We start from the raw sequence: 17,678 nt of genomic DNA, 5'->3' as shown, positions 1-17,678 counted from the left end.
AACATTCCCATTGACTGCACTGCTAATTGAATCATGCCCACACATCCATATCTATGTATCTATCTATCTATTCTTATTCATCTAGACAACTCATGCTTTTGCAAACTGCAAAATTATCCAGGTCAATAATATTCCACAGGGTCCAATCAATTCCACAGGTTAACTATACCTTCCCTAGGTACCCAGATGCTCCCATTTTTTGTCATAATGTCTTTATAATTATCTGAGCATCTCTCAGTCTTTAACACACTTATCCTCAAAACACCCCTATCACATAGGGAAGTCTAGTATCCCCACTCTATAAATGGGGAGCTGAGCCCCAGCGGAGCGAGTGATTTATTCACCATGACACAGTGCAGACCTTGAAGGCAGATCTCCAAAGTCCTATGCTAGTGCCCTGACCACTGGACCATCCTTCACCTGCATCTGAAGCACTTCAGCTGTGTTGGCAGGGGATCAAGCCATTCAGGGATCATGGTGGATTTGATAAGCCTAAAGATCTTTCCAATATCCAACTGCAGGATCCTTCTGCATAAATCCACTCATCCAGCCTGACTGATATGAGCACACTTTTTAGAGATCTATTTGCCCTTCTGGGGAAAGTGAAGATATAACTGCAACGTAGCTCCAGCTGCTCTAAGAGTGATCCTTCCTTCTTTTTTTGTAGGTTCATTGGGATTGGACATGGCCGCACCACGAACGCTTCTGTTATTGCCTCAAACCTGCATCCTCTGGGCTGTCGACCATGCACCGTAGTGCCCGCACCACCCCAGCCCCCTCTAAGAGTGATGAAACACAGGAGGTCAGGATGAGTTTTACCAAAGGCACCTGCAATTACATTATCTGATGGAAAACAGAAGGCAACAGCACACTGGCTCAGGGCACCAGCCTGGGGGTAGGAAAGCAGGGTTCATCTGTGTTGTCCTTTTACAGGGGCTGATCCTCTGCTGGATAAGTTCAATAAGTACTTTGAAAAGACACGGTCGGGGATATTTTGAGCCTGTCATCTTTGACCCAGTGTTCCTCTCAAGCTCCTTAAAACCATGATGTTATCACAGGACCGTGCCATGGAGGCACCATGCAGAATATTTATGTGCCTTTCTTCCATCCTATTCGCTGACACACATCAGGGCATGGGCTGCAGTGGAAAAATGGGAGGTTGAAAGGGGGTACTCTATCCTAGACACAGCTAATGCAGAAAATAAGGCAAAGAGACCCAACATAAATAACACAAGCCCAAGCAGAAAGAGGCAAGGAGTTTATCTAGATTTTTATTAACAGTGTTTCAAGAGACAATAGAGGGGGGAGGAGAGAGTAAAAGCAGACACCATGGCAACGGTTTTAAAATTGTACAAAGATCATAACATACAGAATATTCAGTTCCATAGTTATACTCAGTACAGATTGTATAGGCAAAGGGGAAATAAAAAAAAGTGTTACAAAGTTTGTACTGAAAGCAGGCAAGTGAAGGAGGTTAATATGCTAGAGCGTATTTACAGCAAGTGTAAGTCCCTTGTACGGCAGCCCCGGCCCTTCGCACTGATGGAGCCTATAAAACAACCACATCTAGCAGCTTTGACTTGGCTGAGAGAGCCTCTTTCTTTCGGTGCTGTTTAGATAGGAAGTGATGGGACCCGGGGCCAGGAAAGAAGCCAGCTCGGCTTTGCTTTTCCACCAGTGGCTCACAGGCCCTCGGTCAGTGCTGCCAGCTTGCCTACGCTTGCCACGACAAAACCCGATTCCCCTGTAATTCCCGCCTTCCTCATCTACGGCCATGGGTCCAACACAGAGGAGTCACAGGACTGGGAAGACGCACAGTAACATTCAGGTGCTGCTTGATGAATGCTATAAATGGACACCAACTGAGATGGTTTTATACAAATGGGGGTCGATGGAGCTGAAGAGGGAGGCCTGACACCTCCCACGATGCGACTTAGTGGAGCACGGGACCTACAAATTATAAACCATTTCTGTCTAGCTACACAAAGGTGCTGAGCTGAGCTGCAACTCTGGTGCATGAGGCCGCTAGCCTGGCTGACCTTCCAGCCATCCATGTATTTGCTAAGGGCCCCTACACCGTCGCCACGTTTAGGAACCAGGGGAGCTCCCTTTGGATTTCCCCCTACCCACCCCGCCCTCGAATACCTGGCTGTGCCTGACTGCCCCATTTTCCCACTGACTATTCACTGAGCATCATGCAAGCCTTTCCCCCAGGCTAACCGTCCATAACGCAGTGAGGAAGCAACGGCAGACTTCAGGGCTTTGACTGATATGCATCACATTCCTATGGAAACAGCACTCTGTATTTTGGTTTCTATTTTTTTTTTTTTTTCCCTATCCTTTCACACTCCCACTCTCCCTCCCTCGCCCCGTTTGGTCCCCTTCCCTGCTGTCACACCCGTCAACATCACACCACCCCACACACGCACCCATTCACACACACAAGTTTGTCGTCAGCTGATCAGCGACCGAAGCTCGCTCGAGTCTGCTCGTTCTTTTTGTTTTGCCTTTGGTTGAAAGCAATGATGCCCAGGGGGTGCAGAGCAGGAACCCTCTGCAGACTGGAGCCACGTGTCACTCCCAGCTGGACTTATGGAAGTAGACAGCCATGGCCGCGTCGATTCAACTGGGGTTATTGCACCTCTTGCTTTCCAACTCATTTCTTTATGAGTTTCCGTATTTCAACTCTCGCATAAATAATGCCAAGGATCACCAGGCTGAGGTGCTGCAAATCTCACAGAATCTCATGCTCTTAGTCTCAGCTCATTGAATCTCGTTCTCTGCAAGCATCAGTATTTCTGAATTTTTCCTCTTAACACGATTAGTGCAAGGAATGCAAGTGCCAGAATATCCCCATTACCATTAGCAATAAAGTAATAGGGAGGGATAATTTCTCTGGTTTAGATAGAAATTTACATCTCATTTACATCGGTTTACAGAGAGAGCAACTTCACATCCTTCCAGCCCATTGCTTCCACCCAGTTTGGAATTAGAGATGGGCCCCAGAGGCAAAACTGAGATCTAGATCTCCACAGTTTTGGTTTGTCCCATTAAAAGGATGGGCTAATCTGCAAAACATGCTCAAATACATCAAAAAAGCCTGAGAGTCTTCAAATCCAGGCTTAGGTTTTGGGCCCACCTTCATGTGCACAATACTTGGGATGTTGCTTTCTAGACAAAGGCAAATCTATTAATGAATATTAATATTAATTGTAGTTGCAACCAAGTTACTGAAGGTAGGTATTAGGTAACATATAAAGTCTTTGAAAAGAAGAGTTATAAGGAAGAACAAAAAGGGAGACATTTTGGCATTAGATAGTGCCAACAGGATTGTACAACACAGAGAAATACATCCCTATTTAAAGAAGAAAGAAACCTAAGTGACTTAATGTCTAGACTTCCCTGTAGCCTGGCTAGCCTTTTGCTTTGCTGAAAACAAACTTTATGTACAATTTTCCCTCTGCTCTGACCCTCCCAAATCTCCAAATTTGTGCATGCGCGCACACACACACACACACACACACACACACACACACACTCCAAAAAATAAATACATAAACGTGGGGAAAAAAATGATAAATGCCTCTTAGCCATTTCTTTTTCCTGGAGAACTTTTTGTTGTAGAAACTCAAGGATTTGTTTAGCGTTATACTGTCTTTCAAGCTGCAAGGCGTCACGTGCCTCGCAATCTGTGTAATGAAAATAAAAAGAAAAGGAAAAGAAAAAAAAAGACGGGGGGGGGGAAGAAGAGGCGGATCAAAAAAAAAAAAAAATGCCCTAGCCACGTTAAAAAAAAATCCTGACATTAAATACAGCCAAACTGTATTGAATAAAAATTGCACTAGTCCTCTGGGCGTATCAATAATAAATTAAATACTTAACAAATTTCACCAATTAAAAAAGACAGCACAAAATCCATAACAAAAGAACATAAAAAAAACCCCCAATACTGTAAGTAGGAAAAGTGCACAAAGTTGCTTTATACATTGAATCTAAATAAAGTACCAATACATTTTAAATAGATAAATTGTCTTGACAGACACACTGCTTTTTGCTTCAGTATTTACATATTCTTTAACCGCGTGTACCTCGGCAGTGAGAGAATCCGAGCTTATATATGCCAAACTGTACACAATTTCTATATTGTTCTCATGAGTCGGTAACGCTGACTGTGAAATAAAATGGCCTGGATTGGAAGCCTTGCCTTCGGTTCTGACTGATTTATAGAAAGGATCAACCAATATATTTCTAACCCCTGTCAAGAGTTGGAAAGCTGATCGGGGCCATTTAACATACAATACATGAGAGAGCCATTTCCTGGAAACCACTGTGTTGGGTTTTGTGAATGCTGAGCAAGAGCAGAAATGTTTCCTAATAAGATGTTTCTTATTCCTTTTCCAAGATTTTGAAGCACCTTGGCATGTCCTGGTTTTGATTCAGTATTGTCTTTTTCTGGAGGAAGACATGGCTTGGGGAGAACCACGTCCGGGCGGAGATATGTCTGAAATTGCACAGATTGGTCTTTCAAATGGGATGGGATGATCAACTAGCCTGAGCTGCAGAGCCCCTAGTTCCTAACTCAAGAAACGCAGCGGGTTTTTGACGGCGTATGGATTGGATGCTGCTTTATCCTGCGCGTGCTGAGTGCGTAAGTGCTTTGCGAGATTGGGCTAAAAGACTCAGGACAGGTGTAACTGTTCAGTGTGCCAGTACTCCTGCTGAAGTTAAGTGTGTGGCTTGCTGCGCTGGGGGCAGAGCGGTCCGCAATTCATATTCTTTCGCTGTACGGTGAAGAGCAGGGAGGCAGCTGGGCAGCCCCTTACGGCAATAAAAGCTCTGCAGAAAGGAGCATCTTTTCAAGCAGAGACTTCCATGCTGAGGGTCAGTGAGTCCATGGGTTTGCTCAACAGGCTCCTGCTCTTACTCACGCTGGAGTCAACAGCAGAAGTCCCACTGGTATCGATGGGAGCAGACTCGGGCTACTAAGTAGGAAGTGTCAGAGGAAAGAGTCATACCGAGTTCAAAGGGGCCTGCCTGTTTTATGGATGAGCTGGTGTTTACAGGGTCAGATGCCATCCCTCTTCTACCCTTCTCGAGTCCCTGAAAATCAATCACTACAGGAGGTGGGTGGGTCCTCCTTGCTGCTGTTTGTGACTCAGTCTTAAGGCTAAGATGATGGCACGTTACAAAAATAGATGGTAATGGATGGTGATGGTGGGAATGGGTTTTCAAGGGTTTATGCAGGGTGGGATAGGATTGCACTTGCACATCCTAGTCCACTTAGATGTCTAGTCGGTGGAGGGGAATCAGGCCCAAAGTGTTTTGGAGAGGAAAGATGATTTTCTTGGTGGCTGAGGGAGGTGGGGGAGTGCTGAATAAAACTTCTGGCACCGTACTGAACAGAAAGCAAGTCTGAGCTTGTCTTGAACTGAAGGCAGAGCAGATGGCAAATGAAGGAAAGCATTTAGCACCATGAATTACAGGCCTACGTATGGATGCCCTTTCTCTGAACTGCAGTGGTAACCAGTGACCACACGTAATGCTGCATGCAGTCCTGGTGACGCCAGTGAGTGTGATGTCTCAGTATGGAATAGTAAAATCTGTGGCATGTGGCCTCTGCTATGGTCCACAAGCCCATTGCAAAGCCTTTGCTCAACGCTGACCCAGAAAAAAGTCCTGAGGGAGAAAGGATTGCTTGGCTTGCCAAGACTGGGCGCTGAGTGATTCAAGGGGGTAGTGCAGGTGGCAAGCTATATACTCTGGGCCCCACCAGAGGCAAATGGCAGGAAGTTATCAGGAATACATAAAGGCTGAAGGGTCAAGTAATCCAGCCTGGTTACATAAAGAGCACAGATGTGGTCTCTGTGCCCTGCGACCCAAGGATGAACGCACGGATGGAGAAGATATAGCGGAGGACAATAGAGTCTGAATGAGGGCTTGGCTTGTTTTTGTCCAGATTCAAAGTTTGGTCAAAGCATCATCCACAGGGTTATTCTGAATGTATAGCACGTGGGTTTAACTGAGATGAGAACAGGGCATGGGCATCCCATGATCCCAAAGGGAAGACAGGAAAGAAGCCATGAGACCGGTAGAAACCCAGGAAGCGGGTGGCCCAAATCCAGAGGCATAGCCCTAGCCAGCCTCCAAGGATCCAGTGGGAACCCTTTCATTGCCTTCCAACAGAGCAGGATCCAGCCCCTAAGCTGAAAGGGGGAAGGAGTTTCTTTGCTATTGCAGCATTGGTGGTGTAGCACTGGCTGGCACGGTGGCTGCTGACGTGTGTAGCATCCAAGGGCCGAGAGCAACCAGCAGATTGTGTGCATTACCCTGGGCAGCAACCTGAGAGGAGCTGGCATACAGAGAAAGGCTTTTAGTGAAGTAGTAAGTCGTGGGAGGAGGAAAGTGTTGTAGTGTATCACAGCTAACCTCACAGACGGGACAGGAACTAGGGGCATCTTCCTGGCTTCTTGTGCTCCTCATTCAGATCCAGATCCTCCACGATCCCAAGCTCTTCCTGTGAAGCACTAAGAGCCCCTAGACACCACTGACTTCAAGAAAAAGGCAGGTGAGGGCACTCAGCACTTTACAGGCCTGGGCTCGTAGAGAGGCACAGCCAGGCTTTGCATGGTAATTCACAGTCAGAGGCAGAGGCTGCCAATTTTACACCTGATCTCTTAAGCCCTCCAAAGAAATTACAGCATGGGCACCATGTCTCTGCAGAGACACCACGAGTGCCCCAAAAACACAGCCCATAAAAAAAAAGAACCAAAGTGCTCCCAGTAAAGAGCAGGTCCCCACTCCAGCAAAAAAAAAGGAAACAGAACCACACAAAAACTGTCCCACTGATCAGCGGGATCAAGGAAACCTGGATTCCCCGGCTCTGCTGTGGAGATGCCCTGCTCGCATGCATCACCATGAAGGACGACAGCATTTAGCAACACGCATGCAAGTAGAAATCCCTTTCACAGAAATGCTAAGTAGGAAATCTGAAGTGACCAGGGCAAAAACCCCAGATGCTCAAGTTAATGTTTGCAGGTAGCCACTCAGGCGGTGGGAGCCTGATTTGATTTCTGTTCCCTGGCACAAAGCCCATCGCCAGCGACGAGCCTCTCCTAACCTCAAAAATTGTGCACGGCTGCTTCCGTTACACTCAACAGATCGTATCCTAGTCCGGGAAGCAGATGAGCTATGGCTTTGACCAGCTAGCTACCACCAGCTAAAAAAAGGGAGCTTAGCTGGTATAAACCTGAGAGCATATAAGGTCTCTCATTCCTACCCCTTCTATCGTGTCCTTCTGTAGCAAAGGACCATCACCCCCAGTTGGCCTGTTTCAGACTGAGTCCAGGCTTTAGCATCCTGACCAGACCCGGCAGCTTCCAAACCTCGTGGTCATCCTCTGGATAACGAGCATTTCAAGTTGCTGACCACCATTGGAAAGAGAGGGCTCCAGCAAAGGAATCCTTCCCAAACAAACTTTGTTCACACGGTAATTCAGGGTACGGTCAATCTAGACCGCTGGAGATAGACAACAGGTTCTGAACACAGCATTCGCTTGTAGCGTTGGTGATTTTCTTCTGGCGTTACAGGATTTTCTTTTTATTTCTTTTACACTAAGCTCCAGTCTCGTGCACTCACTGCACACCCAAACCCACGAGCCGCAGTCTGTGGTACGCCCTGAATAAGCTCCTACGTGAAAATAACCATCCTGGAGTCAAGCATGACAATTATACGCTAGCCAGAAAGGCCCCTCTCCCTCCTGTGCGGAGCTTGACCTATCTGCCGTAGGCATCAGAACCAGGCCAATCTGCAAGAAACACCAATATGCCAAGGGTGGGGCTCCGTGGGCTTTCCCTAAATTCAGCCCACTCAAGCTGGAAAGGGGAGGCAGGGGAGGGAGTTGTCACTAACACTCATCTATATTAAGGCTGATGAACTCCTGTATACACTTCCTGTACTGGAGCTCAGTGGGGCTGTTGCTGGGATATTGACCTGGTTGTCCAAAGGGGCCCTCAGCTTCTCTCATTTCCTCGTTCATCCGAGCCAGACGCAGCCTAGGAGGAGAAAGAGGAGGAAGGTTTTAGTATCTTTTGCTACCTGGCATGGATCTCCTATTGCTCTCCATCCTAAATCCACCTGTCAGCCTCCCCTTGTGCAAGCAACGGGAGATCGGGGTCACACTTACAAGGTGACTATGTCTGCATTGGCCGCCTGGACTGCAATGCTGAGAGGGTCCTGCCCATCTTCATCCACTGCGTGCTGGTTGGCTCCTCGCTTTAGGAACAAACAGACCTGGCTGCAAAAGGGAAAGCAAAGATGTCAGAGCAGATGCATCCATCCCCAGTGGAGATTCAACACGCATGATAGCCACACTGGAGGGAACAGCGAGGCACAGGGCCTCTCCCAAGACATTCTGCTCTCTCTGCAAGAGAAGGCACTCTCTCTCAGGTCAGGAGACAGGAGAAGAGGAGAGCAGAGCTGGGGCCCAGCAGGCCTCTGCATGTGACTGTGAGCATGTGGACAAGAAACCCTCCCAGCCTAGCCCAGGTGGCAGGTGTCACAACTGCATGCCCATGGCAGCTGGGGAGAAACAGAAGCCCTGGTGACATGCAAGGGTGGATTCTGCCCTATGGGATATGGGATTTGAGCAGCACTGACAATCACATTGCTTAATTTCACTCCCAGCCAGATACTGCACAACCAGACACTCCATTGAAACATCAGCATTGCAACATCGGTACAGTCACCCAGCAGAGCAAAGACATGGGAGCAGAGAGAGGGAGGAAAACAAACACATCACTGAAAAATGCTGGGTGAAAACAGCAGAGGCTGGAGAAAAACAGCAAATGCAGAGAGCAGATACCTAACACAGTAGAGAAAGGGGAAAGGAAGAGTGTAATAAATAAATGCATGCTTTGAATAGGGGTCTGGTTCTCATTTATATTGGTGTAAATCAGGTGTAACTCTGCTGAAGTCAACAGAAAGACAGGAAACAGGGCACCCACGTATGCCAGCCTGCCTGTTTGGGGGACACGGGGTTCTTCTGTCCCAAACACACACAAGCGTTTGTCTCCCCCTCAATTGATTCAGCAAAGCCCAGGTCCCTCCACCCACCGTGGCTCTCAGGTTTGGTCCTGAAGCCCTGAGCTCAAAAGTGTGTTAGCACAGCAAGAGAGGGGCTTACCCAGTGTGGCCCAGGTATGTGGCATGGTGCAGAGGAGCCCGGCCCCGTATATCTCTTTGGTTAACATCTGCTCCATTCTGGAGCAAGAATTCACAGGCTATCAAGGAGCCCTGTTGAGAAAAGGGAGAGAGAAGTTGTGCTGGGTTCTGCTCCAATGCTGGACCTGAAGGTAAAGGCCAAAGTGGCTCCAAGGAAGAATCAAACAGAGCTTAGCAGCCGGAGGATATTCACCAAAGGGACCCAAACCTGCAGCGGCTCGGAGCAAGTCTCCTTCTCTAACCAGGCCTGAGTCCCTGAATGCCCATCTAATCCTTCCACCAAGAAAGGAAAGTCTCATTTCAGAGAAGGGGTGGACATCAGGCATAGTGCAGGCAGGGAATGGGTAAGCTTCACCTCTGCCTGCTGCTCTCACGGCTGTCCCAGGCTATCCCAGGCTGTCCCCTGCAACCAGCACAGCTCTGCCAGTCCGCTTCACTCTTGCCAGAAGCCCCCAGCTCCCGTGCTAGCAGCCCAGACAAAGATCCACTAAACTAGGCATGCTAAGTGCCTAAGATAAATCTAAACAGAGGGTTTAGGACTAGTAACTAGCTATGTTACCAAGCTGTCCCCTCTTCTTCCTTCAGAGCCTAGACGTTCAGATCTGCCAGCACAACCTACCCCCATCACAGCTTGAACCAGAGGAGTTTTGTTTTCGTCCTCGTCATTCACCCAGTTGACTTCTGCACCGTGAGCCAAAGCCTCTGCCATGAGAGGCAGGTTCCGGGCCCGGGCCGCCTTGTAAACCAGCAAGCCGGGGTGCAATTCCCGTAGGTCCTCCAGGTCCGAGGCCTCCTGTTCGATCTCTGCCTCGCCGCTAGACTCCTCTGACACTTCACACTCTGAGAGGGAGAGAGGGGTGGGAGAGGTGAGCCACATCCTGCTTTACTCATGTTCCTCGCTGCGTACACTCCTTGCCAGCCTGGGCATCTGATAGAGATCTTTCTCAGGGGACACTGGAGATATGTAACTTTGACAACGGTGAATAAGTGACCGTTTCTCCCTATCGAAGACCCCAGGAAGGAGGGAAACAATTGATCTGCCGCTGAAGAAACTGGGCAATGCAGGGGCAACTAGCTCAAAGGGAAGTTCTGCGGTGACATCTTTTCTTCTCGGAGACCTGGGTATGATAAGAGCAGGCGGTTTCTCTCTACATAGTCAGGTCATCATAAAAACAGCATGATAAGCTGCTTAACAGAGATCAGGTCCTGTATCTGAGGGACTCTCAACCCAACATTTTGGCCCCTTGGCATGACATGGGGCGGTACAAGGGAACAGGATGACTCCGAGCCCCATCCACCCTGCCTTAGGTCTGTTAGTCATCTCCTGCCAGGGTTCGGCTGTGAATTACACCCACCTTCCTCCGTGACACTGTCCACCACCGAGCCAAACACCAGGACATCGGTGCTGCCATCAGTGCTGCCTCCCAGCCCACTGTCGCTGCTCAGACCTGCAGGGCCAACAGAAGACAAACCAAGATCATTTTAATATGCAGACAACCTGCCAAGCCTGCTTTTGGTGCATCAGGGCCCTCATCTCCCCAAGCTGCCTCCCCCTATGTGAGGGGGTGCTCCAGCATGTCTCCAGCACATCTTCTGCTGGGGAGAGTAGCAAACTTCCCCCTCGGACAGGATCCTGGAGGCCTTGTACTGGGCCAGAGACCAGAGCAGTGGCAGGGAGAGCTTTGTAGCAGGGTGGGTAGCATCAGAAACAGAGACAACTATCTGCTTTCACCTCCTACTGCCTCTGTTTCCCCCTCCTCCAGGCTTCCCCACCACCCTTCACTGTTTACTGGGGCATGTGCTGTGATGCATCACTGCTGGTTGGAGGGTCACTTGACCAGCTTCCTGACCCATTCATATCTATAGTCATATCACACTTCACATTTTTCAGGCACTCATTCGCCTTTCCAACCCCCTGGATGGATGGGTAAATATTAAAGGGCAGCCAAACACATAACAGAGGATGAGTCGCATGAAGATGAGGCAACTTGGTCAAGGACACAAAGGGTATCAGTGTCAGAGCAGTCTGTATGCCCTTCCTGCACTTCGCGGGGAGGTAGCAATTGAGAAACATCGGAAGGGAGAAACCACCGCAGAACTGAAAATGGAAGACGTCTCCCAAAGGGACTGGCATGTCACCCTGGTGCCAAAGAAGCATCTGTAATTTCACCATCCTAGGAGCCAAAAACTACAGTAGAATCCCTCTATGGACAAAGAAACTATCAAAAAGAATCAGATCTGAGGTCTACGTGTGCCCCTGGCCTGCAATAGTGATCAGACCATCTGCAACAGCATAAGGTATTGAAATAATCCCCCTCACCCTACACTGGGATTCGTACTGCTCTCTAATAGCTAGGGACTGGTTTGTGCCCTGAAGCCTCTTAATAGCCCTTCCAGAGCTCCTTATGTATATCTTATCCCTTGAACGTAGAGCAGAACGGGAGAGATGGGCCCAAGCCAACAGCTGGTCTTAGGATCCAGATCAGGGTGCAAACTTGGCAGGGTGGGCTCATCTCTATTAGGATGAGAAGAGTCAGTCTCTAGAGGTTATACCCATTGAGATAACCCACAGCACCTCACTTCAAGGTTTGGGGCAGCTGTTGGAGAAGTAATCAGGGCAATAAGGCATCTCAGTGACATCCTGTTGCTGGCTTGGTCTCTTTTTAATTGCAATGAGACTTGTGTAAGCAAAGTTTTCATTCTGAATAAATCATACACTCCAGCCAGCTTGTAAAAAGGTTATGAATCTGGCAGTTCGTTTTCAGTAGGATACACTGAAAAGACTTGCCAGATTCAGTAAAAGATGAGTGCGTAAAGGGAAAAATAGGCATTAACTTGGACTGATTATTTCTTAAAGGGACATAATTTTGCGCTAGGCATTTTGATCCAGTTTGATAATGTTATAGCAATGTAAATCCTCTGATATAAGTGGATCCAAATTTTCACTTGTGTAAGCAAGAACCAATTCTTTTCCAGTTTTTTTAGACTTCACACTCTTTATTTTGTGTCACTTGTTGCACTGTTGGGCAGCTAGCAGTAAGTCCCCATCTAGAGAAACACATTTTTCATCAAATGATGAAATTTTGTTGAGCATTTTTCCTTAGTAAGCACAGCAGAGGCGTGGGTTTTGATTTCACACTTATTTCAAATAAAGAGCAAGTCTTGACTGAAGCGGCTGATTTACTGACACACCACTACTTCATTCAGTTCTAGTGAGCAGAAGTTGAAAGACATTTAGCACCTCAAAGGACCAAGTTCCTGGACCCTTTCCTATACAACAAATGAAGTCCCCATAAGAGCGATGATATTATGATAGCATCATCTAAAGCCAGGCATGATACAGGCAAGCAAGCTTCCTCCACTCAGCTCTGCCAGTGCATTTGATCTTGCCTTAAAAAGCAGATATTCCAGACCTGATAGTTCGTCAGCCAAAGGTTGCCAGTTGTGCTGAGCTCTACCAAGCTGCAAGGTAGATTGGCTACAGGACAGTGCAGGCATGAGAGTGAGAATATCAGACCCATTTCACTTGTGACCTTGAAGCAGGATTTTGAACCCTGGCTGTCAGAGTCTGTACAAAGGCTGGCGAGTCCCTTGGGTACAATTAGAGCCTGTAATGTATGCAAGGGATTTGCTTCTTGGCCCTTTTTCATTTTTGCCAAACTCTATCCTGCTTTTCTGAATCACTTGCTGAAAAGTGAACACTTTGTTAAATAGTACTTGGTCCTTAACTTGTTTTAATGCAGTTCAGTGCAGGTACTGGATTTCCAAAAGGGGATCTACTTCGAGTGCACTCCTAGACCTCATGGTGTGTTTCTGTCCTCCTCCTGGATAAATGCAACTCACGGGCCCAGTGGAAACGTTAGATTGTCACGTTCCTTGAATATTCTGGAATAGTTTGCTTTCAATTTGTCATCAACAAATTTCCCAAAATGTTTTGTAGGAAGTGATCTCAAAGGGGAAATGAACCTAGTTGAAGGACCTGGCTGCTTAATACTGTGAACGAGTGTTGGTGAGAAATGTTGTGCACCATTCTCTGGCTCAGGTCACTAAGACCCTAGTTTTCTAGCCAGGGATACACCTGTGTCTGAGTGCAACCTTGTTGACTCCACTGGGACTTCACATGGGCATGACTGGATCATTAGCTATCTGCAGTAGGGGTCCGATTCTGCTCTCGGTGGCATCAGTGGAAATACTGAGTAACTCCAATGAGACAGACTGAGTTTACACCAAGGTAAGTGACCTGAATCTGACTCAGATCAAGCACAAGTGGAACTGCCCAAAGTGCCAGGCACCAGACAAACTCTTTTTCTGCTCAGTCAGTGGCAAAACTGTTCTTGATGCCAGTCTACTGCTAAGCATTTTGGAGAATCCCACCTAAACTGGGCCTGGGAACGGATCATCTCAGTTCAGATAGAAACTCTGAATCTATAAATTCCCTGAACACTAAGACAGTCGCAGCAGTCTCAAAACTAGAACAGGCTCATGAAAGCCGCGTGCTACACTGACTTCAGCAGGGCTGAATACAGCATTAAAGTGAAGCCCTTGCTTTTGTGCTTAGCAGAATCAGAGCCGTAATCACTTCGGCTTTCTTCCCTATAGCAATACTTATGTGTCTGTCTCTCTGTCTGCCTATCATTTTCCTGAGGCCCCTGTTATAGAGTTTTAATGGCGTAGTTTAAAAGAATACATCGCTTCCTCTGACTTTTGCCTGGAACAAGTGAAATCTGTGGGTCTCTTGCTGCTAGCTGCTATGGCGTCACCTTACCTCCGTCCAGGAGGAACGGCGTACCGCTCCCACCGGGACCAATGCCACTGCCACTCCATGGGCCAGCTCCTAGCGGGTGCTGCATAGAGATGTGGCTGGCACCTAAGAGGAAGGTGGACGGAATGTGAGGGGAGTTAATCGTCACAAGCAAAAATAATAAAAAAAAAATGTTAGCAGTAAGACTGGCTTAAAAAAAAATAGAAAAAGCTGATGGGATGTTCAGGATGGGGAGAAAGGGCATGGAAAAAAAACCCATCCACCAAAATACCAAGACCAGGGATGGATTGGAAAGAGATTAAAAAAAAAGATAAGTGTGATAAAATTGGGAAATGGGTCAGGGCTAGTGCAAGTAACTCCCCCTCACTCTCTCTTTAAACGTTAGCCCCAGTGTGTGTGTGTTCTCTAGTCAACTGGCCACCTTTCCAGTGAGGGCTGGTACCTTGCCATCAGTCTGGTGCAATGCACATGCCCTAGAAGAAGTGGGAGATAAAGACATGCCAGCAGCACAGCTGCTCCCTCTATTTATACTTACTGCGTGGTCCAGAGCCGGCGCCTGTGTCAAAGTAGGAGAAGAGGGAGTCCAGCTCATCCGGGCAGAAGAGAGAGTCTCGCCGGAATTTCCTCTCCAGTGTGGCAGCTGTTGGCAAGGGAGGGATGTTTAAATTTGTAGGAGCGGGGGAAAAGAAAACCCCATGCTTGTGTTTGTATAATCTGAGCCTGGAAAGTGAGCCTGCAGGTCTATGCAGAGAAAATAATAAGTAGCCTGTTGGACATGGCAAAACCGCTGTTACACTGTGACATTTGGGGCAGTGGGTAACCCTGCATAAGGACAGACTCTGCTCTGGACCAGCTGAATAACAATAAAGGTAGTCTGAATGTGTTGATAGTCTAGACATGATGATGAACAAGCAAGTAAAGGATCAAGGAAGCAGTTTAGAGGAGACCTTTGATCATCCTAAGGTATGGGTCCCACCTGGAAGATGGTCGTGCCGTCCTTCCTGGCCTGCAACAGGTAGCTTGTAAGGGAACTGAACTGGAAAGCTATATAAAAGGCGTGCTTGTGCAATGGTGTGAGCACTCATAAGGCTACAGCCACTAGAGGGAGGCAGTATCACACGCATTTTATCACAGCAGATCTATCTAGAGCAGAGGGCAGCATTGCAAAAACACAAGGAGCAGTTTGGACAGATGGGTGTAGCATGTTGCACTGGAAAGGGGGAAGCTGGGGCTGTTCCCACCTGATGACAGTGCTGCTGGCGATGCATTTCCTGCCTCGTGGCGGTACTTCCTGCGAGCTGTGGGTGCTTTTGTGGTGCTGTTGTGCCGCTGGCACTTCTTCACGCTCCAGCGCCGGGGTTTCCTCTCGTTGTCCACCAGGGCCTCAGTGCTAGGCAGCTTCTTCAGGAATTTCTTCTCCACGTATTTGACCTTGATCCAGGCTTCCTTGTCTTGTCTGTAGGGAGAGCAAAGCAAGCATTTACTGCACGGCTCGTGTCAAACACATAGCACCAAGAAGGCCTGGCCACTGCAGGACCCTTGGAGCATATGGTGAAAGGCAGGTCCCCTGCAGCTGCAGGGCAGCTCCTCTCCCTGTCATTTAGGGTAGTGAGGACTGTAACACTAGGGCAAGATGTGAGGATGCTTGCTTGCCACTGCTTCCCTTGATCTCTTGCTCTTTAGAAGGATTTTACACCTAAATAAAGCCAAGAAGGAGCCAGCCCTAAACCTCAGCACACCACAGCTCTGTCCCCAGTTCTGCCATAGGCTTGCTCTGGGCCTGGGGCATGTCACTAAAGGCAGATTCCTCAAACCCAGTGGCCCAGTCAGGCTCCCTAATAAAGAGCCTGGTTATCAGAGATGCTGAATGACCACGGATCCCACCCATTCACAGATCTAGGCTGGAGGATATGCCATGCAGCAAAATGGCAAGTCCTGTGAGAGGCAGCACTCTGAGAAGGGTTAAAGGCAGAAATCTGGGCATGGTAGGGGCATGGAAAAGCCTACTGAGAGACCAGAGCTGTGCCCTGGCAGGTAGCATGGAGACAGGGGGAGGTAAAACGGGAAGGAGAAGGGTGTCTACTGCAGAAAATTAAAGCAGATTCCCAGCACCAAAGCAGCAAAACTAACCAGTACTGTGAGCTGTTTGGTGGCATCCTTTTGCACTGTCCACAGCACACCATTGCTGTCCAATAGGCATGTGTAGGGCTAACCTAATCCCTTTCTTTTCCCTTTTCTGCAACTCTTCCACGTGGAAAAACAGGATCCCTACTGACCCCATGGCCAGAACCTCAAGGACAGAGCTGCGGGGAGGCACTGGAAGAAGCTGAGCGGAGGGGCTCAGACTTACCGGGAGCTCCCTGACGTGGGCTTCTTCAGTCCCAGCTCTTCACACTGCGCTTCATAAATCTGATTCATGGTGGTGTTCCCCAGCTCACACATCAGCTGCAATAGGGCAGGGGAGGGAGAAAGCAGTCAGCAAAGGCACTGCACTTCCATTCATCCTTGGCCCCAAGAGAGGGATTCTGCCCCAGCTCTGACACTGAAAACCAGCACTCACTTTCAATAACTCCGGCTCCCAGGAATCCAGCGTGAGAGATCGGACCTTGGAACAGTGAACACCCAGACTCCTGGAGAACCAAAAGTGAGACAGGGAAGGTTGTAGGCTTCAAAGCAGACTTTGTACATCAAAGAGGAGCCCCGAGCAGGTGGCAGGATGAATGGAAGTGAGCGCAATTCATGTGCACACAATGCAAGTCACAGATTTAGAGAGGCAGAGCCATGCACATACAGAACAGTTCCCTCCCCTGCGGGGAGTTCCCATAGCTCTATTTAATGCCTTGTGCGATAAGGGCGCCCTGCTGAGATACTTAGCTTTCAATTGTTTTATGTTTATTTTCATACTCCCTAATTAGAATTAGCCCTTGGAAATCTGGAAGGGAAATATGTTTCCTTTTTTGAAATCAGTATCCTACCATGACACATGCCTGCTGGCTTGTTGTGGTAAGGTTTTTTAGGAGAGCTAAGCTGGGTGCCCATGGTTTGTTTTTAGAGGGGGTTAAAAGCAGAATTACTTTACACTTACGCAGCACTTTGCACCTGAAGATCTCAAAGCACTTCACAAAAGCATGTAAGGTTTAAATGCAGAAAGGCCAGAGCAGCTGAACAATTTATCCAGTGAAAGTCAATAGCAGCTGGGAATAAAATCTAGGTCTTCTGACTTCCAGAATATTCCTTTAACTTAACTACAATTTTCACAAGGAAAATAGGATAGATCACATTCAGGATAATTGCACCTTCTATAATTGCTGCAGACTTTGAGTGATGCTGTATTTTAAAATGTTAAGTTTAAGTAGTTTCACTCCAGTCAAGATCACAAATCAGGCCATTTAGTGATGTGCTTTATGGTTCCTTATTTGTGCAGATATACTCAACATACACAGGAGGTAGAAACTGTTATCCGGGGGAGGATGTGTGTGTGTGTGTGTGTGTGTGTGTGTATATGTATGTATATGTCTATGTATGTATGTATGTGTGTGTATATATATACATACACATATACACACATACATACATACATATACATACACATGCATAAAATATATAGGTCTGATGGAGCGTGTGCATGTGTGCATGCGTGTGCATGAGAGAGAGATATGCCTGTGCATATGAGCGTGCATGTGCACACACACAAAGA

General features: G+C 47.8%; 1 protein-coding gene across 1 annotated transcript in view; it reads right to left on the bottom strand.

Moving 5' to 3' along the window:
• Positions 1–1,253: 1,253 nt before the first annotated feature.
• The window catches only part of ACAP3 (ArfGAP with coiled-coil, ankyrin repeat and PH domains 3), a 153,070-nt gene continuing 136,645 nt past the window's right edge, over positions 1,254–17,678 (bottom strand). Inside the window, exons 16-24 of the mRNA XM_014610109.3 lie at positions 16,542–16,611; positions 16,332–16,426; positions 15,223–15,437; positions 14,517–14,621; positions 10,575–10,667; positions 9,839–10,059; positions 9,182–9,291; positions 8,183–8,293; positions 1,254–8,051 (exon numbers count right to left, since the gene is read on the bottom strand). Coding sequence (XP_014465595.1) covers positions 7,904–8,051; positions 8,183–8,293; positions 9,182–9,291; positions 9,839–10,059; positions 10,575–10,667; positions 14,517–14,621; positions 15,223–15,437; positions 16,332–16,426; positions 16,542–16,611 — 1,168 coding nt within the window. The 3' untranslated portion in view covers positions 1,254–7,903. The remainder of the gene's footprint in view (positions 8,052–8,182; positions 8,294–9,181; positions 9,292–9,838; positions 10,060–10,574; positions 10,668–14,516; positions 14,622–15,222; positions 15,438–16,331; positions 16,427–16,541; positions 16,612–17,678) is intronic.

Source organism: Alligator mississippiensis, chromosome 13 (genome assembly GCF_030867095.1).
Source record: "Alligator mississippiensis isolate rAllMis1 chromosome 13, rAllMis1, whole genome shotgun sequence".
NCBI lineage: Eukaryota > Metazoa > Chordata > Crocodylia > Alligatoridae > Alligator > Alligator mississippiensis.
Note: the sequence above shows the minus strand (reverse complement) of the source record. Positions and strands in the feature narration are given on the sequence as shown.